The sequence below is a fragment of the Salmo trutta genome, chromosome 35, assembly GCF_901001165.1.
Source record: "Salmo trutta chromosome 35, fSalTru1.1, whole genome shotgun sequence".
Classification (NCBI taxonomy): Eukaryota; Metazoa; Chordata; class Actinopteri; order Salmoniformes; family Salmonidae; genus Salmo; species Salmo trutta.
Window position 1 is genome coordinate 554,203 of NC_042991.1, and position 26,353 is coordinate 580,555.

A 26,353-nucleotide genomic window follows, 5' to 3' on the forward strand; every position below is an offset into this window, starting at 1 on the left:
TACATGGAGTACACAGTGCAATGAAATAACAATAAAAGCTCAATGAATAAAAATAGGATATTTACACGTGCCGGGGGATTGTGCAATAGATAGTGCAAAAATAAATAGACATTGTGCAGTAACAATAAATATGGAGTCCAGTAGCATCTGTGTGGGCTGTAGAAGTGGAGTGATATAAAAAGAGAGAGTACAGAAGTGCGGGATGGATAGATGAAGGGAGAGACCTGCAGATATAAGCTGACTTAGCAGAGTGGAGCGACAACAGGAATACATGGCTTTCTCTGCTGTCATGTGGCAGTGATTAATAAGCTTAGCTAAGACTCTCACACACATACACACACACACAGACATATGCTCACACGCAAATGGATCCTTGTAGCCTACACACATACACACATATGCATACACACTGTGTATGCATATGTGTTTGCAACGCCAGGGTTGTGGGTTCGATTCCCACGGGGGGCCAAGTACGAAAAAAAAAAAAAATGTATGAAATGAAAAATGAAATGTATGCATTCACTACTGTAAGTCGCTCTGGATAAGAGCGTCTGCTAAATGACTAAAATGTAAATGTAAATGTAGTACTGAAGTAGGTCATGGAGTCATGGAACAATAGCTTTGGTTCTAAGACTGGGTCTCAGAGAGTGAAGCTTGTCTTTCATCTCCTACCGATTCAGTCACATAGCCACAGGAGAGAGGGAGGGAGGAGAAGAGAGGAGTTAGGACGGAGGAGAGTGAATGAATGGAACAGAGGGTGAAGGAAGTGAGTGATAGGGAGATAGGTGGGAGAGAGGAGAAAATAGGGGGGTTGGATGAAGATAGATGGAGATAAAGTGGGTGAGGAATTGGGAAAAGAATAGAGTAGCCACAGTCACCTCACCTCGCTGCACTCAGTCACAGTAGAACAGGAAATCATGTGACCCTCTCCAGAAGGGTGTAGCCTAGGAACTAAGGAAAAGGCCTACTGTTGCTGGGACAGCAACGGGATATATGTGTGTGTGTGCATGTACAGTGCCGTGGATGTACAATGCTGTATGTGTGCGTGGGTGTTGCTGATAAAGGCTTGCTGTTGCAAAGTTTTCCCTCTCCCCTGCAGCTGCTCAGCTGGTGTGTGTGGGGGAGGAATGAAACTGACAGGCCTGAAAGTGCTGAGCTCAGCACACATTGAGCCTTTGCAGACACACACACACACACACACACACACACACACACACACACACACACACACACACACACACACACACACACTGAAACGGAGCAGAAAGTTCTTGTGCAGGGGGTGAATGTAGGTCAGGGTCAGGCATGTTTGAGATAAACTGAACCAGTCAGCCATCAGTGACCCTTACTGACACTTAAAGGGTTTTTTTCCCTGGCTTTGGCAATATCTTTGTTCAACTCTTCCCCAGAGTCAGATGAACTCGTGGATACCATTTTTATGTCTGTATCCAGTATGAAGAAAGAGGTAGATTCGTGAGCCAATGCTAACTAGCATTAGTGTAATGACTGGAAGTCTATGAGTATCTGCTAGCAGTATCCCTTTAACATTACAGCTGTGACATTTCACATGTACAGAGAAAGCCTCAGACCAGTCAAACCTGAGTGCGCATCAAATAAACCATCTTTCAAAGAGATGTGATTAAACTCATTCACAGAGATAATTATTCTATGAGCCATTAGGTGTGGGCAAGAATGAAAACGACCAGATAACAAGGACAACACTTTTTTAGTTATGGTAACCTCTCATTCATATAATGTCTTTACCATGTTCCTGAAAAAGCTGTGCGTTTGTGTGTCGCTCTAGCTCGTGTACTCTGTACGTCCAGGCTGTTTTTAGACTGAACCAGGCCCAGTAACAGTAGAGCGGAGCCCCAGGAGGATAGCTAGCTAGGGGCCCCCAGACTAATCTCTACCAGATGAGCTGGTCCTCCAGCCTCCAGCACGGCTAAAGCATCAGAGGAACGCACCCCAAGCCCCTAAACACACACACACTACACCCCTCCCAGTCAAACACACACACTACATGTTATGTCAAAGACTGTATCCTCCTACACACTGGAGCTACACTTACCACCAGTCAAATACATACTGGTGTGCATAGAGATTTATTCATGTTTTAAATACAGAGACAACTAAACTGAGGAGTTCTGGCCTACTGCCTCCAGTACTAGCTAACTGGAGGTTATATAGGTCATTGAACTGAACCGAACCAAACATCAGCATACCTTACTTCAGCTGTTGCTACCCTTCCATCTGACCTGGACAAAGAAAGCACCTGATGTAGGTGAGAGGAGAGTGTGTTACGGAAACACACGATCAAAGAGTCCGTACACCTCAATGTCACACACACTTGTTTTTCTATCCTTGTGGGGGGGGAGGGAATGGCCCCACGAGAGAGAATTTTCCTTGCTCTTCTATTTTTTATGCAACTTTTGGGGATTTCAGGTCCCCACAAGGATAGAAGAACAAGACCACAAACACACACAGGGAGGGATAAATCAGGGAGGGTGACATAATGAAGATGAATGGAGAGGACGTGCTGAAACGCAGAGAGGGGGTCAGAGAATGGCACTGTTGCTGAACAATGTGTGTGTGTACGTGTGCGTGTGTGTGACTGAGGCTGTATATTTTAACTGTGTGTGTGGCTGTGTATGTTTTAGTATGTGTGTGTGGGTGGGGGAGATGGCATTAGCAAGGCCTAATATCCGGGAATGGTTGAAAAAAGGAGAGGACACAGAGGGGGGTGGAATGCTGTCGTTTTTCGGGAAGCGGTTAGTAAATCAGAAGCAGTGCGGGGGTACAGGGAAAGGAGGGTGGTCGGTATTTAGGGATGGGGCGCACACAGACGTGTGAAACAGCCAGGGCAGAGCAGTGTTTATAGTGGTAGTAAACCTCTAAACACATAAAAAACACACACCCTCCCTCCTTCCTTCCCTCCCACAGACTGACTCGCTTCTTTGACCTCCTACATTCCCTACTACATTTCCTCACATCTCCCTCTATATTCTTCCACCTTCATTTTCTCCCTCCAAATGGTAGAGGCCCTCTCTCCTGACTATACAAACTGTACAACTCTCTCCTACTCTTCTTTTCTCTCCCTTTCCCCCGGAGATGTGCTGTAGGACTTCCTCTCTCTCCCCTTCCTCTCCCTCCCTCCTTCCTTTCAGAAACCTCACCCCCTTTCTCTCCTAATATGAAGTGCTCTCCTTCTCTATCTACATCTCCCTCTCTCATATGGGACAGTAATCATGCTTCTCTGAATCTGCAGAGCACACACACACACACACACACACACACACACACACACACACACACACACACACACACAAACACTCTCCACAGATCTCATTAATCAACTATCCATGTGGAAAAGTCCCATTACACATACGTGTGTGTGTGTGTGTGGTTACAGTGCGAAGCTCCCGAGACGGCGTGCCTCTGATGGACTTCCCTATTGTTTTTGTTAGTGCATTTATTCACATAGTTTATCATTCTCTCTCTAGACCAGTATGCTCTCTGTCTCAGTCTGTACGTGTGTGTGTGTGTGTGTTCTTAGTTCACTCATAGGCCAGGGCCATCACATGATTACCCAGGCTGACTTGCACTCTGATCGAGCTCTCTATTTTTAGATGTGAAATGTTGAAATAGATGGTGTGGTGGTTAGTAAACAGGACAGGCTGTATACTCACACCACCAGCTCACATCATGGTGCTAGGTCTTGAGGTGGCACACCCCGCACACATCAGAAGTTAACAGGCTTTAAATACCGCTCTCGATATTGACTTATTTAAACACTGTGGGAGTTGTGGATGGCCACTGAGCAGATCTTGCTCAGAGAACTGTTGGATGAGCCTCATAATAGAGACATACTGTTCCAGAGACAGAATAAATATATCTTTGTTCAAGTCTTTCTACATCTGAAGCAAGCCATCTGTTTGTTTTGGTGCACGTGTCTGTTGGTTTGCCTCTCTGTCTGTCTTTCTTTCCCCTCTCTCGCTTTGCTCTCTCTCTCTCCCCTCTCTCTTTCTCTCTGTCTCTCTCTATATCTGTGAGGATGATCTGCAGGCTTTGTGTGTGTGTGTGTGTGCGTCCATCCTTGCGTGCATGCTTGCTTGTGTGTGTTCTTGGCAAGCGTGGTAGGGCCTTGGCTGTGGGACATTCTGTACGGGAACTCTGGTGGTAAAGCACAGCAAGGCCAACTGTAACGTCCCGTAGTGAACTATACTGAACCGTACACTAATGAACGGACAGGATACCGTGCGTTATGTTCTCTACTGCTGAGAGGAGCTGACTCTCTCAGCTTTGGGTATATTTGAGACTCTGTGCCATACAGAAGGAATCTAAAGTAAGGGAGCTTTTTGTTTCATACGGTCTGTGTGTATGTTTACTGTGCTGTGTATGTTGTGAACACATTCACACACTGTAGATATTTCTGTTTATGGATAAAAAATAAATACAAACATTTTTTTTAAATGCATTAATTGAAATGTATGCACTCACTACTGTAAGTCACTCTGGATAAGAGCGTCTGCTAAATGACTAAAATGTAATGTAAATGAAAATGTATGTGTGGGTGTGTGCAGTAACTCACCACAGCATAAGTCAAGCACGTTTTCAGCAACGAGGTGACTGGGATCATGAAACACACTGACCTACAGGAGGGCCACCAGGACAATGTGACAGACCATGCCTGATTTTTAGGGCTCTGATTGGTTAGATAAGGTGGGCTTGATCAGCCAACACCCCCTCTCAGGGCAGTCCTGATTGGAGGAAACGGAGGGTAAACACGGAGGTCTTTGAGCATGTGGCCTTATGCAAAACTGAGCTCAGGACGGGATGAATGGCGGGAAAGTGGGTGTGTGTCTGTGTGCGTGTGCATGTATGCCTGTGTGTGACCAACACATTAGCCAGGCCTCTTAGTGGCAGGAGAATGATCCATGATTCTTAAAGGATCATGTCCTGTGGACTGTGAAAAGAGAAAGGGGCCCAACCTGTTGGAGTGACAGAGACCTGTGGACAGTTTGAGAGTTTCCTGTTTCATGTGTACATTATTTCATGTGGGCTTATTTGTGGGTTGGACTATTGTTGTGTGAATGGAGTATATTAGTAAAATGTAAATGCAATGTGCAGAGACAGAGAACGAGCGAGAGGGAGAGAGAGAAAATGAGGAGAAAGCCATAATAGAGGAGTGTGACCACTTTCACAATCCTGACCTCTTGATGTCTGTCCAGTTTACACACACACACACAACCTAAACACACACAAATAAGTGGAGTGATGCCCAGCCCAGGCCGGGAAAGAGCACATTTGGTTGAATGGAATGGAATGTTCTCTTCACTCTCCAGAACTCAGGGCAGCTGGAATTGGGAGTAGTGCGTGTAGTGCGTGTAGTGCGTGTAGTGCGTGTAGTGCGTGTAGTGCGTGTAGTGTGTGTAGTGTGTAGTGTGTGTGTGTGTGTGTTTGAGAGAGAGAGAGAGCGGTAAGGATCGTGTGCATGGAGGGTTACAATATAAATAACTTTGTCGTAACTCTCCTGTCCTCTGTATCAGCGCCTGATCTGTAGTTTATTTATAATCCACCTTGTGTCAAAAACGTACAGTTAGCCCTCTCTCCCTCTTTCTGTCTCTCTCGCACCTTCTCTCTATGTTATTATTATTTACTTTTATTTTAACAGGGAGTCCCATTGAGACCAAGGTCTCATTTGCAAGCGAGCCCTGCATCTTACAATTACACAAATTACACATAGGAAATCAGAAAATTCATTAAAACACTCATAAAAACATGTATCTCTCCTCTTTCTCACAAACATTATTTTCCTTAATCCCTCTTTTGCACAACTCTTTTAGATACAAATGTCAAATATATGTCAACAATGCTTCCTCCAAAGGACTATTCTATGGATTACATTTTGTGAAAATCCCCCAAATCATGGGCTTTTTTTTGACTGGTCTTTGTGAGGAATCGTGTGTGTGTGTGTGTGTGTGTGTGTGTGTGTGTGTGTGTGTGTGTGTGTGTGTGTGTGTGTGTGTGTGTGTGTGTGTGTGTGTGTGTGTGTGTGTGTGTGTTTTACCTGTTGTTGGTGACACTTTTGTTGTTAGCCTGCAAACCTAAGAGGACCAGTCCTGTATATCTCTCTCATTATACAGTCGTGGCCAAAAGTTTTGAGAATGATACAGATATTAATTTCCACAAAATTTGCAGCTTCAGTGTCTTTAGATATTTTTGTCAGATGTTAATATGGAATACTGAAGTATAATTACAGCATTTCATAAGTGTCAAAGGCTTTTATTGACAGTTACATAAAGTTGATGCAAAGATTTGCAGTGTTGACCCTTCTTTTTCAAGACCTCTGCAATCTGCCCTGGCATGCTGTCAATTAACTTCTGGGCCACATCCTGACTGATGGCAGCCCACTCTTGCATAATCAATGCTTGGAGTTTGTCAGAATTTGTGGGTTTTTGTTTGTCCACCCGCCTCTTGAGGATTGACCACAAGTTCTCAAATGGGATTAAGGTCTGGGGAGTTTCCTGGCCATGGACCAAAATATCGATGTTTTGTTCCCCGAGCCACTTAGTTATCACTTTTGCCTTATGGCAAGGTGCTCCATCATGCTGGAAAATCATTGTTCGTCACCAAACTGTTCCTGGATGGTTGGGAGAAGTTGCTCTCGGAGGATGTGTTGGTACCATTCTTTATTCGTGGCTGTGTTCTTAGGCAAAATTGTGAGTGAGCCCACTCCCTTGGCTGAGAAGCAACCCCACACATGAATGGTCTCAGGATGCTTTACTGTTGGCATGACACAGGACTGATGGTAGCGCTCACCTTGTCTTCTCCGGACAAGCTTTTTTCTGGATGCCCCAGAAAATGACTTTACCCCAGTCCTCAGCAGTCCAATGCTGAGTCCCTGTACCTTTTGCAGAATATCAGTCTGTCCCTGATGTTTTTCCTGGAGAGAAGTGGCTTCTATGCTGCCCTTCTTGACACCAGGCCATCCTCCAAAAGTCTTCGCCTCACTGTGCGTGCAGATGCACTCACACCTGCCTGCTGCCATTCCTGAGCAAGCTCTGTACTGGTGGTGCCCCGATCCCGCAGCTGAATCAACTTTAGGAGACAGTCAGTTCATTTGCATGGCAAAGAGGGACTTTGCAATTAATTGCAATTCATCTGATCACTCTTCATAACATTCTGGCGTATTTACAAATTGCCATCATACAAACTGAGGCAGCAGACTTTGTGAAAATTAATATTTGTGTCATTCTCAAAACTTTTGGCCACGACTGTAGAGTGATTGTTACTGTTTTATTACTTAAGTACAGTATGTGTGTTTGTCCCAACAGTGGTCAATGTTGACATAAGACTCAGATTAGATATGGTTTACATGGGAGTCTCTCTCTCCTGTCTGTCTGTCTGTCTGTCTGTCTGTCTGTCTGTCTGTCTGTCTGTCTGTCTGTCTGTCTGTCTGTCTGTCTGTCTGTCTGTCTGTCTGTCAAGTGACGCAAGGGAGGTAAAGTACACCCAGAGGTATGAGACTCAGGTCACTGAACCCAAGCAATCAGTGCTGACAGAGCAGGTCTGGAGGCGGAGTAATGGTGTAAGAGGAGTTACCAACGACCTCAGTGCACTCTCACCTTTGACCCCGCCCAGCCTCCCAGCCTGATGTTCACCTCACGACCTGGACACTTCCTGTTATACAGGGTGTGAAGAGCTCTCAGTCTGTGTGTGTGTGTGTGTGTGTGTGTGTGTGTGTGTGTGTGTGTGTGTGTGTGTGTGTGTGTGTGTGTGTGTGTGTGTATGTGTTACATAACCTCAGAGGGTAGGGCAGGTCTTTTAGGAAAGAGATAGCACTACCCCCTGTGGCTGAAGGCATGGTTCAGGCTTGGCTTGAACCAGTAAAGCAGGGGAGGAGAAGGGAAGGTGGGGCGGGTTAGAATAGTGGATAGGCGGGGAGGTGTAGAGAGATTGGAGGCCGGCAGAGAGATTTAGGACAGGACAGAACGCTCATCCTTTTCTTCCAAGTCACAGATGAGGCCAGAATGACCCAGGCTATCCTGTCAGACCAGAGTGATATATGAGGCTTAGCTGGGTGATGAAACCAACTTAAACAACTCCTAGTGATAGATACTGTAGAGCTCAGTATTACTAGAATATTACTATCTCATACAAGCCTCTTAAAAATGGTGTGTGTGTATGTGTGTGTGTGTGTGTGTGTGTGTGTGTGTGTGTGTGTGTGTGTGTGTAGATTCCTAGCGTAGTTGCTGACAGTGATGAATTGTTCCCACATGTTGCTGATGGACAAAAAGTCCTCTGTGCTCCAGAGCTCTGGCTGCAGCTGGTGTCCACACACACACATACATACATACATATGTCTATTTCTTTATTTGTATTTATTTCACCTTTATTTAACCAGGTAGGCAAGTTGAGAACAAGTTCTCATTTACAATTGCGACCTGGCCAAGATAAAGCAAAGCAGTTCGACACATACAACAACACAGAGTTACACATGGAGTAAAACAAACATACAGTCAATAATACGGTAGAAAAATAAGTCTATATACAATGTTAGCCAATGAGGTGAGATAAGGGAGGTAAAGGCAAAAAAAGGCCATGGTGGCAAAGTAAATAAAATATAACAAGTAAAACACTGGAATGGTAGATTTGTAGTGTAGAAATAATGGGGTGCAAAAGGAGCAAAATAAATAAATAAATACAGCAGGAGAAGAGGTAGTTGTTTGGGCTATGTACAGGTGCAGTGATCTGTGAGCTGCTCTGACAGCTGGTGCTTAAAGCTAGTGAGGGAGATAAGTGTTTGCAGTTTCAGAGATTTTTGTAGTTCGTTCCAGTCATTGGCAGCAGAGAACTGGAAGGAGAGACGCCAAAGGAGGAATTGGCTTTGGGGGTGACCAGAGAGATATACCTGCTGGAGCATGTGCTACAAGTGGGTGCTGCTATGGTGACCAGTGATCTGAGGGGACTTTACCTAGCAAGGTCTTGTAGATGACCTGGAGCCAGTGGGTTTGGCGACAAGTATTACATTTACATTGACATTTTAGTCATTTATCAGACGCTTTTATCTAGAGCGACTTACAGTAGTGAATGCATACATTTCATGCATTTTTTTCCCCGTACTGGTCCCCCGTGGGAATCGAACCCACAACCCTGGCGTTGCAAACACCATGCTCTACCAACTGAGCCACACGGGACCACGGGAGTATGAAGCGAGGGCCAGCCAACGAGAGCGTACAGGTCGCAGTGGTGGGTAGTATATGGGGCGTTGGTGACAAAACGGATGGCACCAACAGTTTATTGAGTAGGGTATTGGAGGCTATTTTGTAAATGACATCGCCGAAGTCGAGGATCGGTAGGATGGTCAGTTTTACGAGGGTATGTTTGGCAGCATGAGTGAAGGATGCTTTGTTGTGAAATAGGAAGCCAATTCTAGATTTAACTTTGGATTGGAGATGTTTGTTGTGAGTCTGGAAGGAGAGCTTACAGTCTAACCAGACACCTAGGTATTTGTAGTTGTCCACATATTCTAAGTAAGAACCGTCCAGAGTAGTGATGCTGGACGGGCGGGCAGGTGCGGGCAGCGATCAGTTGAAGAGCATGCATTTAGTTTTACTTGTATTTAAGAGCAGTTGGAGGCCATGGAAGGAGAGTTGTATGGCATTGAAGCTCGTCTGGAGGGTTGTTAACACAGTGTCCAAAGAAGGGCCAGAAGTATACAGAATGGTGTCGTCTGCGAAGAGGTGGATCAGAGACTCACCAGCAGCAAGAGCGACATCATTGATGTATACAGAGAAGAGAGTCGGCCCAAGAATTGAACCCTGTGGCACCCCCATAGAGACTACCCGAGGCCCGGACAACAGGCCATCCGATTTGACACATTGAACTCTATCAGAGAAGTAGTTGGTAAACCAGGCGAGGCAATCATTTGAGAAACCAAGGCTATTGAGTCTGCCGATGAGGATGTGGTGATTGACAGAGTCGAAAGCCTTGGCCAGGTCAATGAATACGGCAGCACAGTATTGTTTCTTATCGATGGCGGTTACGATATTGTTTAGGACCTTGAGCGTGGCTGAGGTGCACCCATGACCAGCTCTGAAACCAGATTGCATAGCGGAGAAGGTGCGGTGGAATTTGAAATGGTCGGTAATTTGTTTGTTGACTTGGCTTTCGAAGACCTTAGAAAGGCAGGGTAGGATAGATATAGGTCTGTAGCAGTTTGGGACAAGATTGTCCCCTCCTTTGAAGAGGGGGATGACAGCAGCTGCTTTCCAATCTTTTGGAATCTCAGATGACACGAAAGAGAGGTTGAACAGGCTAGTAATAGGGGTTGCAACAATTTCAGCAGATAATTTTATAAAGAAATTGTCCAGATTGTCTAGCACGGCTGATTTGTAGGGGTCCAGATTTTGCAGCTCTTTCAGAACATCAGCTGAATGGATTTGGGAGAAGGAGAAATGGGGAAGGCTTGGGCGAGTAGCTGTGGGGGGTGCAGTGCTGTTGACCGCGGTAGGGGTAGCCAGGTGGAAAGCATGGCCAGCCGTAGAAAAATGCTTATTTAAATTCTCAATTATAGTGGATTTATCGGAGGTGACAGAGTTTCCTATCCTCAGTGCAGTGGGCAGCTGGGAGGAGGTGTTCTTATTCTCCATGGACTTTACAGTGTCCCAGAACGTTTTTGAGTTTGTGTTGCAGGAAGCAAATTTCTGCTTGAAAAAGCTAGCCTTGGCTTTTCTAACTGCCTCTGTATATTGGTTTCTAACTTCCCTGAAAAGTTGCATATCACGGGGGCTGTTCGATGCTAATCAAGAACGCCACAGGATGTTTTTGTGTTGGTTAACCTCTATGGGACCGGCGGGACGAATTCGTCCCACCTACGTAACAGCCAGTTGAATCCTGTGGCGCGATTTTCAAAATGTTTGAAATGCTATTACTTCAATTTCTCAAACATATGACTATTTTACAGCTATTTAAAGACAAGACTCTCGTTAATCTAACCACACTGCCCGATTTCAAAAAGGCTTTACAACGAAAGCAAAACATTAGATTATGTCAGCAGAGTACCCAGCCAGAAATAATCAGACACCCATTTTTCAAGCTAGCATATAATGTCACAAAAACCCAGAAGACAGCTAAATGCAGCACTAACCTTTGATGATCTTCATCAGATGACACACCTACATTATGTTATACAATACATGCATGTTTTGTTCAATCAAGTTCATATTTATATCAAAAACCAGCTTTTTACATTAGCATGTGACGTTCAGAACTAGCATACCCCCCGCAAACTTCCGGGGAATTTACTAACAATTTACTAAATTACTCACGATAAACGTTCACAAAAAGCATATCAATTATTTTAAGAATTATAGATACAGAACTGCTCTATGCACTCGATATGCCCGATTTTAAAATAGCTTTTTGGTGAAAGCACATTTTGCAATATTCTAAGTACATAGCCCGGCATCACAGGGCTAGCTATTTAGACACCCAGCAAGTTTAGCCTTCACCAAAATCAGATTTACTATAACAAAAATGTTATTACCTTTCCTGTTCTTCGTCAGAATGCACTCCCAGGACTTCTACTTCAATAACAAATGTAGGTTTGGTCCCAAATAATCCATAGTTATGTTCCATCAGCGACGTTTTGTTCGTGCGTTCTAGACACTATCAGAATGGTAAATCATGGTCGTGCGCATGGCGCATTACGTGACAAAAAAATTCGAAATATTCCATTACCGTACTTCGAAGCATGTCAACCGCTGTTTAAAATCAATTTTTATGCCATTATTCTCGTAAAAAAGCGATAATATTCCGACCGGGAATCTGCAATTAGCTAAACAGCCGAAGGAAAATACTGCACAGGGTCGAACCAGGCACGCGCCTAATTCCATTGTCCTCTGATTGGCCACTTGGAAAAGGCGATAATGTGTTTCAGCCTGAGGCTGCCTCGTCATCGTTCATGTTTTTCCCGGGCTCTGAGAGCCTATTGGAGCCGTAGGAATTGTCACGTTACAGCTAAGATCCTGACTCTTCAATAAACAGAAGCAAGAACAACAACACCTTGTCAGACAGGGTACTTCCTGCATGAAACCTTCTCAGGTTTTTCCCTGCCATAGGAGTTCTGTTATACTCACAGACACCATTCAAACAGTTTTAGAAACTTTAGGGTGTTTTCTATCCATATATAATAAGTATATGCATATTCTAGTTACTGGGTAGGATTAGTAACCAGATTAAATCAGGTACGTTTTTTATCCGGCCGTGTAAATACTTCCCCCTAGCCCCAACAAGTTAAGGGCAGTCACGTCTGGAGAGAACCAAGGGCTATATCTGTTCCTGGTTCTAAATTTCTTGAATGGGGCATGCTTATTTAAGATGGTGAGTAAGGCATTTAAAAAAAATAACCAGGCATCCTTTACTGACGGGATGAGGTCAATATCCTTCCAGGATACCTGGGCCAGATCGATGAGAAAGGCTTGCTCCCTGAAATGTTTCAGGGAGCGTTTGACTGTGATGAGTGGAGGTTGTTTGACCGCTGGCCCATTACGGATGTAGGCAATGAGGCAGTGATCGCTGAGATCTTGGTTGAAAACAGCAGAGGTGTATTTAGAGGGCAAGTTGGTTAGGATGATATCTATGAGGGTGCCCGTGTTTACGGCTTTGGGGTGGTACCTGGTAGGTTCATTGATAATTTGTGTGAGATTCAGGGCATCAAGCTTAAATTGTAGGATGGCTGGGGTGTTAAGCATGTCCCAGTTTAGGTCACCTAGCAGCACGAGCTCTGAAGATAGATGGGGGGCAATCAGTTTACATATGGTGTCTAGAGCACAGCTGGGGGCAGAGGGTGGTCTACAGCAGGCGACAACGGTGAGAGACTTGTTTTTAGAGAGATGGATTTTTAAAAGTAGAAGTTCAAATTGTTTGGGTACAGACCTGGATAGTAAGGACAGAACTCTGCAGGCTATCTCTGCAGTAGATTGCAACACCGCCCCCTTTGGCCGTTCTATCTTGTCTGAAAATGTTGTAGTTAGGGATGAAGATTTCAGAGTTTTTGGTGGACTTCCTAAGCCAGGATTCAGACACGGCTAGGACATCCGGGTTGGCAGAGTGTGCTAAAGCATTGAATAAAACAAACTTAGGGAGAAGGCTTCTAATATTAACATGCATGAAACCAAGGCTATTACGGTTACAGAAGTCATCAAAAGAGAGCGCCTGTGGAATAGGAGTGGAGCTAGGCACTGCAGGGCCTGGATTCACCTCTACATCGCCAGAGGAACAGAGGAGGAGTAGGATAAGGGTACGGCTAAAAGCTATGAGAATTGGTCGTCTATGACGTCCAGAATAGAGAGTAAAAGGAGCAGGTTTCTGGGGGCGATAAAATAGCTTCAAGGTATAATGTACAGACAAAGGTATGGTTGGATGTGAATACAGTGGAGGTAAACCTAGGCATTGAGTGATGATGAGAGAGATATTGTCTCTAGAAACATCATCATTGAAACCAAAAGATGTCATAGCATGTGTGGGTGGTGGAACTGAAAGGTTGGATAAGGTATAATGAGCAGGGCTAGAGGCTCTACAGTGAAATAAGCCAATAAACACTAACCAGAAGAGCAATGGACAAGGCATATTGACATTAAGGAGAGACATGTTTAGCCGAGTGATCATAAATGTCCAAGTGAGATTCAGATAGCTAGCCGGGCCATAGGTAGCAAGCTGGCAGAAGATGGAGGGGGGTCTGTTTTTAGCCACCTCGTGCGTTTCTGTCTGTAGATTAGTGGGGTTCCATGTGGTAGGGGGGGACCAGTCCAATTGGCAAAATAGTTATAGTTATAGTGGCCCAAGAAAATTGTCCGATAGACCTATTCAGATAGCAGCCGATAAGACAGCTAACGATTAGCAGGCCGCAGATGGGCGTTCAGGGTACGTCGCGACGGAGGGGCCAGTTGGATAACTCCCTCGGGCAGATAACGTCGGTAGTCCAGTCGTGAAGGCCCAATGGGGCTCCGCATCGGCAGTAAAACGGGTCCGGATAGGTGATTGTAGCCCAGGAGTGGCTGATGGAACTCTTCAGCTGGCTAGCTCCAGAATAATTGATGTTAGCTCCGGGACGGACGTTAGCCAATAGTCACTCGGGTAGCAGCTAGCTAGCTGCAAGATCCAGGTGTCGATGTCCAGAGCCTGCGGTAGAAATCCGGGTATATGGAGAGAAAATAGGTCCGGTATGCTCTGGTCAGAGTTGCGCTGTACAAAACTGGCGATCGCTTTTCGAGCTAAGGGATAGCTGATGATCGCCAACCGTGGCCAGCTGAACTCCAACGTTAGCCAGTGAACTGGCCAACCTCTGGCTAACCTCTGGCTAGCTTCTGTTGAGGATTTCAAATTTCAGATTTGATTGATGAGGCTGGTTGCAGGAGAGTGTTTTTAGGTGGAGTTTTTAGAAAATAAATATATAAAAAGATATGCGAAGAAAATATGTAAATATATACACTGCTCAAAAAAATAAAGGGAACACTTAAACAACACAATGTAACTCCAAGTCAATCACACTTCTGTGAAATCAAACTGTCCACTTAGGAAGCGGCACTAATTGACAATAAATTGCACATGCTGTTGTGCAAATGGAATAGACAACAGGTGGAAATTATAGGCAATTAGCAAGACACCCCCAATAAAGGAGTGGTTCTGCAGGTGGGGACCACAGACCACTTCTCAGTTCCTATGCTTCCTGGCTGATGTTTTGGTCACTTTTGAATGCTGGCGGTGCTTTCACTCTAGTGGTAGCATGAGACGGAGTCTACAACCCACACAAGTGACTCAGGTAGTGCAGCTCATCCAGGATGGCACATCAATGTGAGCTGTGGCAAGAAGGTTTGCTGTGTCTGTCAGTGTAGTGTCCAGAGCATGGAGACGCTACCAGGAGACAGGCCAGTACATCAGGAGACGTGGAGGAGGCCGTAGAAGGGCAACAACCCAGCAGCAGGACCGCTACCTCAGCCTTTGTGCAAGGAGGAGCAGGAGAAGCACTGCCAGAGCCCTGCAAAATGACCTCCAGCAGGCCACAAATGTGCATGTGTCTGCTCAAACGGTCAGAAACAGACTCCATGAGGGTGGTATGAGGGCCCGACGTCCACAGGTGGGGGTTGTGCTTACAGCCCAACACCGTGCAGGACGTTTGGCATTTGCCAGAGAACACCAAGATGACTGCAACATCCTCCAGCATGACCGGTTTGGCGGTGTGTCAGTCATGGTGTGGGGTGGCATTTATTTGGGGGGCCGCACAGCCCTCCATGTGCTCGCCAGAGGTAGCCTGACTGCCATTAGGTACCGAGATGAGATCCTCAGACCCCTTGTGAGACCATATGCTGGTGCGGTTGGCCCTGGGTTCCTCCTAATGCAAGACAATGCTAGACCTCATGTGGCTGGAGTGTGTCAGCAGTTCCTGCAAGAGGAAGGCATTGATGCTATGGACTGGCCCGCCCGTTCCCCAGACCTGAATCCAATTGAGCACATCTGGGACATCATGTTTCGCTCCATCCACCAACGCCACGTTGCACCACAGACTGTCCAGGAGTTGGCGGATGCTTTTGTCCAGGTCTGGGAGGAGATCCCTCAGGAGACCATCCGCCACCTCATCAGGAGCATGCCCAGGCGTTGTAGGGAGGTCATACAGGCACGTGGAGGCAACACACACTACTGAGCCTCATTTTGACTTGTTTTAAGGACATTACATCAAAGTTGGATCAGCCTGTAGTGTGGTTTTCCACTTTCATTTTGAGTGTGACTCCAAATCCACACCTCCATGGGTTGATAAATTGGATTTCCATTGATTATTTTTGTGTGATTTTGTTGTCAGCACATTCAACTATGTAAAGAAAAAAGTATTTAATAAGATTATTTCTTTCATTCAGATCTAGGCTGTGTTGTTTAAGTGTTCCCTTTATTTTTTTGAGCAGTATATATACATGGGACACGACAAGACATATGTGTACATATATATGTACGTACATACATAAGAATCTGTCAGTTAAAACATTAGCTATGGAGCAGGCGTGATAGGAGATGAATAACAGTGTAGCTATCCCTGGGATGAGATGACAACTGAGGAGATGTTGTAGAGGGCTGTGTGTGTGTTCAAGGCCATGAGCGTTTGTTAGCATTGTGTATACATGTGCAGTCATACATTGTATTTATGCATCGTGTCAGTAGTAGGGATAACGGGTGTATTTGTGTAGTTAGTTTAGGTGTGTGTGTTTTTACGTGTGTGTATCAGAGAGAGAGACAGAGTTAGAGAGAGAGAGATATGAATCAGAGCTACTGTCTCATTTTTCTTAATGGGCTTTGTGAATAACCCAGAGGAGCAAGTGTAGTAAGTATACTGTACTCTCACTGCAGTGTCGCAAGCACACAGACACACACACAAACCACACACTTACATACACACATTACACCCTCTCTTAACAATTACTTTTTAGTGGTACAGAAAAGAGAGGGGGGGAATAGAGGAAATATTAAAGAGTTCCAGTGTTGCGAGGAAAGAAGGGAGAGAAGGAGTGAGAATGTATTAAGTGTCAGGAGCTGGCAGATATATGTTTACAGGGGGAGAGAACCTCAGAGATTCCATTCACTCTGTTCCCTCTCTTTTCCTCCCTCACTTGTTCCCTCTCCCTCTCGCTCCCTCCATAGATGTTATCCCCCTCTCTGCTCACACCCCCACCCTCTTAATAATTTCATGTATCTAGTTATTTCAATAATTTTTTAAGCGTTCTTCCTTCATTCATTTAGCTCGTAGCAGCTGTAAACACTTAGTGTGGGAGTGTGTATGTTCTGGGGCTGTTTGTTTTTAGCTGCTGTAATAAAGCTGCCTTACGTCATGCCTCTAGAGATGCTGCCTGGCTGGCTGGCTGGCTGTAAACACTGGTTTCCTTGGTATCTGTCCTCATCTTACTTCATAGGACAGACCTACACGCACATACACATATACACACCGTGGCTGAAGTCTTGCCTACTACTTTGTAAAACAACATACTGTGTACTAATAGTACATACTATTGAGAACTTACCGTTTAGTAAAAATGTATGCAGTAAGCAACAAATGTCAACATGCCACTCATCCATACTGAGAAGGCATCATCTAATGCGCAATCGTGCTTGTTCCCTGCTATTCGTTCGTTTGTCAAAAACACGTGGGTGTGAAAAGACAATTCTCTTCCTCAATAGTGTGCAATGCATTCTACTAGATGAAAAGCCGAAATTAATATGACATCCTGGCATTTAAAGCATACTCAGTACCGCTATTGCCCTCACACACAACTCTCAAAGGCAACATTACACACAACGTTACACATTTTTCCAAACAGAATAACAATCCAATCCACGTTGTCAGTGTACTGTAAGAGAGGAAGGGAAAAGAGGAGATTGGTTGGGAAAAACAATATTTGGATTCCCAGAAAAAAACTAACGACTTTGGTTCTCTCTGATTTCAAACCCAATAATCTGTTCTGTTTTGGGGCAGAGAAAGAACATGCAAAGATACATTTCTTTCATATTATATGTTTTGGATGGTGTTCAGGTTGTTTATATCTATATATGTGACTCACCACCTGGATTCGGTATTATGTAGTAAAATTTGAAATGTTTTTTACATTGGATAAAAGTAGAGACTCACGGCTACAAAATGGTATATTTTGCACTGCATTTTTGAGGAACAATGGGAAAGTAATTCTGCTTTGAAATTGATAAACTTGTAAACTCACTTTTGAGAAAATGGCCTTTGAATGTTTGGTATCTAGTGAAGAGCTCTTCTTTGTCTACAACCATTCAGCATCGTTCACAGCCTCTTAAGCTTTAGCCCCTCCCATCTCGTTTCGCTCTCGGAGCACACACTTGACGCTCTGACCGATGATTTGTTTACCTCTGGATAACATGAAAACAGCCTAACAAGCTCTGCTGGCAACAATTTCATTATGCTTTTTTGCCGACGTTTACTGACACCGGCCATATTCAACGGGTGTTGTACACTTTAGCTTAAGACATGTAGCTAGCTAACATTAGGCTCTAACTAGCAAAGCAAACGGTTCTGGGATACGAATAATAATGTCATAAGCGTAACGTTAGCTAGGGAGCCAGCTAGCTAGCTAACAGTTCAATTTAGCTTGAAATGAAACCACTTTCTGTCAAAATTAGAAATGTGTAATATCTGAAAATGTAGCTAGCCATCTTACCCATATACATCATCATGCATGATGGACGCGTCTCCCTGTCACGGAAGCCATGTCACGGTTGCCCTTAGTTTGAAGAAGTAAACCGGAGACAGGTGTTTTCTCCATCTCTTTAGCTATCATACTCTAATTCCTCATGGAGCTCCACTACACTATACATGTTTTTAAAAGCCGTGTTCGACAGCATTACCAACACAGACTGACGAGCTCACATAGACAGAAGCCTTCTATATGGCAGACCAATCTGAACTCCTCTCTCGGCATGTCCAGCCCACTCATTATCTCAGCCAATCATGGCTAGCGGGAAGGTTGCTGGCTTTTTCTGTGGCTAAACTAACTACGCTCGTAATTTAACAATTGTATTCATATATACAGATGGAAAGTTTGTTATTAAGGCACATGAAAGTTCACATGTTCCAGAAGGCATTTCTGCCAAAAAACGCATTTTGATTTAAAATTAAAATGTAAACGTTCAAATGGCTCTCCTGTGAAGTCGTGACTTGCGACATACGCCTAGTTTCCTGAAACGGGTCACATATCAAAACCCCACTGTCTCTCAGGGCCCGTAGAGAACTATATGTTTGGAAAGAAACTGGAAAGAGGCATGGATGAATATCCATTGCAGTACCTCAATGTGTTCAGTTCTTTTGGGTTGCCCCCTTATTTATAATCAGTAAAATTACCTTGATTTTTGTGTGTTGAAACATGTTTGGTATAAAACTTACTGTTTGTGGAGTAACCATGCACAGCCATCACTCTGTGTAAGCCACACATAACGCACATCATTAAGTAGTTATGTTCATTCATCCTGTGAGTAGAGGATGTATCCAATAGACCAGTAGAGTCTGGAGCTTTGTTCTTGCACAGTCTTCCCTTGTCCGGTGATGATATGTGAGGTTATAGAGTGTGTGTTCATTACGCCATCATAAATGGGCCATGGTACTGTATATGAAAGCATGTCAGCTGAAGCATCCACATGGCCACGGATAGATGGGTGTTATCTTCTGTGTGTGTGTGTGTGTGTGTGTGTGTGTGTGTGTGGCGCGATGGACATGTGGACGCTGTGAGTGGTAGGGTATTATAGTGCCTTTAATTTTACTGGTACCATTATGAAATCATAATCTTGTGAGCAAAACATTTTAGCAGCCCCCCTCATGACAGCATAGAACATTTACATTTTTAAAGTTAATTTCATGTAATTCTACTCATTTTGCCATGGGGTGGAGAGAAAATGTTACAGTTTTACAGCTAATTTCCTGCAATTCTACATATTTTGCCATAGGGTGGAGGAAAATGTTTGACGTTTTTAATATGATAGCTGATGATCCATGGGCCCCACCCCGGCCAGTAATTCGAACCATGCTTACTACAAGTTTAGATAGCTTGCCGCTAGACTAACTTACCAATCTAAAAAATGTTTGCTGATATGATCTAATTAAGTGACTGCTGATACACAACCAACATTTGAATTGCACCTTGTGTATTCTATTATTCTAACTCTCAACAGTAAGTTGAGACCCCGACTGAGTTCCCAGAACTCAAACTGTTTGAGTATTTGATGATGAATAAGCACAACCTGCTGTGTGTCTCCCAACTCTGTTCTGAACATGAAGGAGCTTGTCTCAGATCAATACACACCAGCAATGACTCACAATCCCCCTGCCAAGTACACACACACACTGCAAAACCTGCCTGTTACGCAATGTCGTGGCGGGGGTCTTTTTGTGTGTGTGTGTGTGTGCGTATTTGTGATTAATAATAGAGCACACTAAGTCACACACACATACACACCCTACAATACATACACACACTACAATGGGAACAATAGGAACATCAACGCTAATTGTTGCTGCATGTTATTCATGTGTTGCTATCTGTGGTGTTCCATTCAGCAGGGAATGAACAGTCAAAGCTTTATTCTTCTAGCAGCGCTAGTCTCAAAGAACATTGAGTACAAACTCAATGGGTGGTTTATAAATCAATGTTCCTGGACTTAATGAACATGATTCATACAATCATTGATTGGAAAATGAAAAATAATATGAATACTCAATACTGATTACATGCATTGTTTGCTTAATTACTTTTCAATGATTTTGAGCACTGTAGTGGACTCTCTAACACTCTCTCTCTCTCTTTCTTTTCTATCTCTCTGACAGAACTCCATCCGGCACAACCTCTCCCTCCACAGTCGTTTCATCCGTGTCCAGAACGAGGGAACGGGAAAGAGTTCCTGGTGGATGATAAACCCGGAGGGAGGAAAAGGTGGGAAGGCCCCCCGGCGCCGTGCTGTCTCCATGGACAACAGCAACAAGTACACCAAGTCTGCCCGCGGCCGCGCAGCCAAAAAGAAGGCGGCCCTCCAGGCAGTGGCGGCTGGCGAGGGGGGCGGAGACAGCCCCTCAGGGCTTTCCAAGTGGCCGGGCAGCCCCACATCACGGAGCAGTGAGGACCTGGATGCCTGGACAGACTTCCGCTCACGCACCAACTCCAACGCCAGCACGCTGAGCGGGCGCCTCTCGCCCATCCTGGCCAACCCAGAGCTGGACGAGGTGCCGGACGATGAACCGCCACTGTCGCCCATGCTATACTCCAGCCCTGGTAGGGCGCTGTCGCCCGGGAACGCCCCCACGCCCAATGGGAAGGCAGTGCCCGCAGAGCTGCCTCGCCTGGCAGACCTGGCAGGAACAATGAACCTGAACGACGGGCTGGCGGATGACCTGATGGATGAGCTGCTGGATAATATTACTCTGGCCCCCAACCCAACCGGACCGACCACCCAGAGAGGATCCACCGGGTTCAGCTTTGGCTCCAAGCCTGCCGGGCTGGGCTCCACCTCCTCAGCCACCTCTCCCTCCGCCGCATCCCCCTCTAATGGTGCAAGCAGCGGCGGCTACAATAATTCCATCTTCGGGCCCCTCGCAGCGGGTTCCTCCCTGCGGCCCGCCCCCATGCAGACCATCCAGGAGAATAAGCAGACGTCCTTCTCCTGCATCTCCCGCTTCGGCAGCCAGACCTTGCAGGACTTGCTCAACTCAGAGGGCCACAGCCACAGCGACGTCATGATGACCCAGTCCGATCCGCTGATGTCACAGGCCAGCGCCGCTGCCGTCATCTCCCAGAACTCCCGGCGAGGCCTCATGCTCTGCAGCGACCCCATGATGACCTTTGGGACCACGGTTGCTGGACAGGGAGGGCAGGGAGGTCTCTTACACCCCCACAACCACAACCAGGGCTCCCTGAGGACCCTGAACGGGAGTCTGAGCCTGAACAACGAGGCCAACGTAAAGCAGCAGCTCCTGCACTCTCCACTGAGACTTGGTTCCAACGGATCCTCTATGATGCAGATTGATTCGTCTCTCTTCCTGAATGGGAGCGCTGGTGGCAGTGGTGGGATCTGCTCACTAGGCCCCGACCGCTTTCCCACTGACCTAGACTTGGACATGTTTAACGGGAGCCTGGAGTGTGACATGGAGTCCATCATCAGAAACGAGCTGATGGATGCAGATGGCCTGGACTTTAACTTTGAGTCTCTGGCCAACCTGAACGGAGCCAACCTTGGCAGCTTCACCAGCACCAAGCAGGGACCTCAGAACTGGGTCCCTGGCTGAGAGGGAGGACACGCTCTGGAGGTGGCGGAGCAGGTCAGAGTCCATGTCACTGTCTGTGTACATCTGGGACTGCCATTAGTGCCAGAGAGAGAGAATATTACATTTACATTTTTACATTTTAGTCATTTAGCAGGCTCTTATCCAGAGCGACTTACAGTAGTGAATGCATACATTTCATAAAAACAATTTTTTCCCCATGGCGTTGCAAACACCATGCTCTACCAACTGAGCCACATGGGACCGGGACTGGGAATATGTGATTTTCTGTCTGTTTCTAGCTGTCGAGCAGAGAATAGTGAAAGCATGTTTATTGATTTGTCATGTTCCTTGAAAGTAATTTTGGACTGTGTCACTTGGATTACTGTTAGTCAGCTATGACCCAGCAAAAACCACCCCATTGGCCCAGGGTATTTGGTGGGCAAGGTGGGAACAGGCTAGACCACACAATGCCCACACCAGCCCAAAACGGACTAGCCTACACCAGCCCAACACAGGCTAGCCCACACCAGCCCAACACGCGTAATTGGTCAGACACTCAATTAAGTTCTGGGTCCATACGTGTTAAGAGATAGAATAAGTATCGGAACTGGAACGAAAAGCTCCACTCTCTCTCTTTACACCACCCTTTATCTACGGTACCATTTATGTTTACATAGTCTGTCCACAAGAAATTTACATGGGGACAATATTTGGGCCCACATTTTTGCTGGGTAATAGTCTGATATTGAATTATGATTAGAAATTCATCCCATTCACTCAGATCTGATGTCATTTCCCGTATCTCCCTCTCTCCAGGTCCCAACTGTAAAGCATGAGAAGATCAGACACAAAATGTCCTTTTTGCCAAACCTGCCATCAGCACAACGTGGAATAAAAACCCTCTGTTTACACAAGACCTCCTCTAGAGAAACCTACCTTTGCTCCCACTCTGACCAACCATGAATGATTTCAAAGACACAGACTCACAAGACGCTACTGTCAGTTACTCAAAGCCTCCTGCAAAACAAACAAATAAAATAAAAACTATGTGAAATCTTCACAACAAGCTCATCTCAGAATTATGCAATCTTCCTTTGAGAAAATACCAGTCCGGACAAAATTAATTGTAAAGATTTCAGAGAGAGAGAGAGACTGTGTTTTGTTTATTTGAAGGCGTTTTGGGATGGGAAACCAGGAAATGTGGCAAGCAAGGTTGTAATGTACAGTGAACTAATTCCTGTTTGAAAAATGAAAAAAGATAAACAAAAACAAAAGTAATGTTGTGTGAAATCTAATACAGTGGTTTCTGGGGTGAGTTACCTTGAACATCTTCCCTCTGTTTTCACTCAGTGATTTTAAATGTTTAATGTTTTGTTTTAAATTCCTGTTTTTATCATCATCACTGTATCTGCACCACACCTGTTTGTGTAAAAAAAGTATTGATTCAACTGAAGGAAGGAGACAATATCTGCATTTAAAATAGTGACAACACACACACGTTACGCACGCACACCTCCCAAAATGACAAGACTCCATAGCCCCTTAGGAGCGATGATGACATAAACATAACGCCATGCACTTCAGGTTTTGTTGTTTTCATTTTACATGAGTTTGATTGATTAGTCCCAGTTTTAAAATGACTTATAATAAAAATAATAATGATGTACAATTATCCTTAGCCAAATACTATACAGAGAGATTGGTATCGTTTGTGTGTATCTACAGTTGAAGTCGGAAGTTTACATAGACCTTAGGCAAATACATTTAAACTCAGTTTTTCACAATTCCTGACATTTAATCCTAGTAAAAATTCCCTGTTTTAGATCAGTTAGGAACACCACTGTATTTTAAGAATGTGAAATGTCAGAATAATAGTAGAGCGAATGATTTACAGTGAGGGAAAAAAGTATTTGATCCCCTGCTGATTTTGTACGTTTGCCCACTGACAAAGAAATGATCAGTCTATAATTTTAATGGTAGGTTTATTTGAACAGTGAGAGACAGAATAACAACAACAAAAAAATCCAGAAAAAAGCATGTCAAAAATGTTATAAATTGATTTGCATTTTAATGAGGGAAATAGCTTTTATTTCTTTCATCCCTTTCCCAGTGGGTCAGAAACGTACATTCACTCAATTAGTATTTGGTAGCATTGCCTTTAAATTGTTTAACTTGGGTCAAATGTTTCGGGTAGCCTTCCACAAGCTTCTCACAATAAGTTGGGTGAATTTTGGCCCATTCCTCCTGACAGATCTGGTGTAACTGAGTCAGGTTTGTAGGCCTTCTTGCTATCACACGTTTTTTCAGTTCTGCCCACAGACTGTTCCTAGGACGTCATTGAAAATAAGAATTTGTTATTAACTGACTTACCTAGTTAAATAATGGTTAAAAAAATAAATAATAATGTTCTATAGGATTGAGGTCAGGGCTTTGTGATGGCCACTCCAATACCTTGACTTTGTTGTCCTTAAGCCATTTTGCCACAACTTTGGAAGTATGCTTGGGGTCACTGTCCATTTGGAAGACCCATTTGCGACCATGCTTTAACTTCCTGACTGATGTCTTGAGATGTAGCTTCAATACATCCACATAATTTTACTTCCTCATGATGCCATCCATTTTGTGAAGTGCGCCAGTCCCTCCTGCAGCAAAGCACCCCCACAACATAATGCTGCCACCCCCGTGCTTCACGGTTGGGATGTTGTTCTTCGGCTTGCAAGCCTCCCCCTTTTTCCTCCAAACATAACGATGGTCATTATGGCCAAACAGTTCTATTTTTGTTTCATCAGACCAGAGGACATTTCTCCAAAAAGTACAATCTTCGTCCCCATGTGCAGTTGCAAACCGTAGTCTGGCTTTTTTTATGGTGGTTTTGGAGCAGTGGCTTCTTCCTTTCTGAGCGGCCTTTCAGGTTATGTCAATATAGGACTCGTTTTACTGTGGATATAGATACTTTTGTACCTGTTTCCTCCGGCATCTTCACAAGGTCCTTTGCTGTTGTTCTGGGATTAATTTGCACTTTTCACACCAATGTACGTTCATCTCTAGGAGACAGAACGCATCTCCTTCCTGAGCGGTATGACAGCTGCGTGGTCCCATGGTGTTTATACTTGCGTACTATTGTTTGCACAGATGAATGTGGTACCTTCAGGCATTTGGAAATTGCTCTCAAGGATGAACCAGACTTGTGGAGGTCTACAATTTTCTTTCTGAGGTCTTGGCTGATTTCTTTTGATTTCCCCAAGCAAAGAGGAACTGAGTTTGAAGGTAGGCCTTGAAATACATCCACAGGTACACCTCCAATTGACTCAAATTATGTCAATTAGCCTATCAGAAACTTCTAAAGCCATGATATTTTTTTCTGGAATTTTCCAAGCTGTTTAAAGGCACAGTCAACTTAGTGTATGTACACTTCTGACCCACTGGAATTGTGATACAGTGAATTATAAGTGGAATAATTTGTCTGTAAACAATTGTTGGAAAAATTACTTGTGTCATGCACAAAGTAGATGTCCTAACCGACTTGCCAAAACTATAGTTTGTTAACAAGAAATTTATGGAGTGGTTGAAAAACAAGTTTTAATGACTCTAACCTAAGTGTATGTAAACTTCCGACTTTGACTGTAACTGTAAAAAAAGGGGGGGGGGGCGAAAGTAATCTGTCATGGATCTATGTAAAGTCAAGTTAACGGAAGAGCCGAGGAGAAGGGGGGAGTTTAGCCGTTATTTCTTAGCTAATTGGAAGGTTGCATCCAGGACGTGTAGTACAGCATATGTAGCCAAAATTAATACCTATGTTCTTGCGTTGTGTACATTTACACACCATAAAAGGTGCTTTGATGTAAACAGTGTTTGAGTCCAGGCCCTAGCGATCCGTGCGTTTTACCTACGCAGCCTGCTGAGCCGTAGCCGTAGAAGTAGCAACAGCCGGGTGGCGCTGAGAGGCCAGGAGGTTCTACAGTCAGGCTCCACCCCCTCTGGCAGCCATTTTGTTTTTCTTGAGCAAAACAATAAGCTATCTGTGTATATTGCCAAATTACTTGAAACATGTACATGTAGGTGATGCTGGCAGCCAAATTCACAACACACACACACATGCACACACACATAGCGAAAAATAAGAGCAGGGATATGTGTTTTAGCTCCGCTTGTTGTTTAGTTGTGGGCTTGAGGGGCATGTTATTATCTGCATATACCATCACTCAGGGGGAAGAGGGAGATAGCCCATACCTAACATTAACCCAGGTCACATCTCCATGGTAGGACACACAACAACATGTCCTTTGTTGGCAAAAAAGTAATGCTTGTGTCGTGAACCTGTAACCTGTGAATTATGACCTTTCAAGAAGAAGAGGAAAATCTTCACTTGGTCCTGTCGTTTCATTTTTTGTCATCATAGTTTTTTCTTCTCATGTGGAATTCATGATGCGCGCACACCCACACCCCTCACAGACACACCTGGTGCTCCTACAGGTCTCCTGTATCTCCTGAGTGTGTGTTCGTGTGTGTGTGACTGTGGACTTTTATCTCAATTAT

At 44.7% G+C, this 26,353-nt stretch overlaps 1 protein-coding gene across 1 annotated transcript in view; it reads left to right on the plus strand.

Annotated features, from left to right (window-relative positions):
* Positions 1-23,486, plus strand: part of LOC115174430 (forkhead box protein O3) — a 57,186-nt gene extending 33,700 nt beyond the window's left edge. The window contains exons 2-3 of the mRNA XM_029732941.1: positions 20,387-21,871; positions 22,634-23,486. Coding sequence (XP_029588801.1) covers positions 20,387-21,838 — 1,452 coding nt within the window. The 3' untranslated portion in view covers positions 21,839-21,871; positions 22,634-23,486. The remainder of the gene's footprint in view (positions 1-20,386; positions 21,872-22,633) is intronic.
* The last annotated feature ends 2,867 nt before the right edge of the window (positions 23,487-26,353 follow it).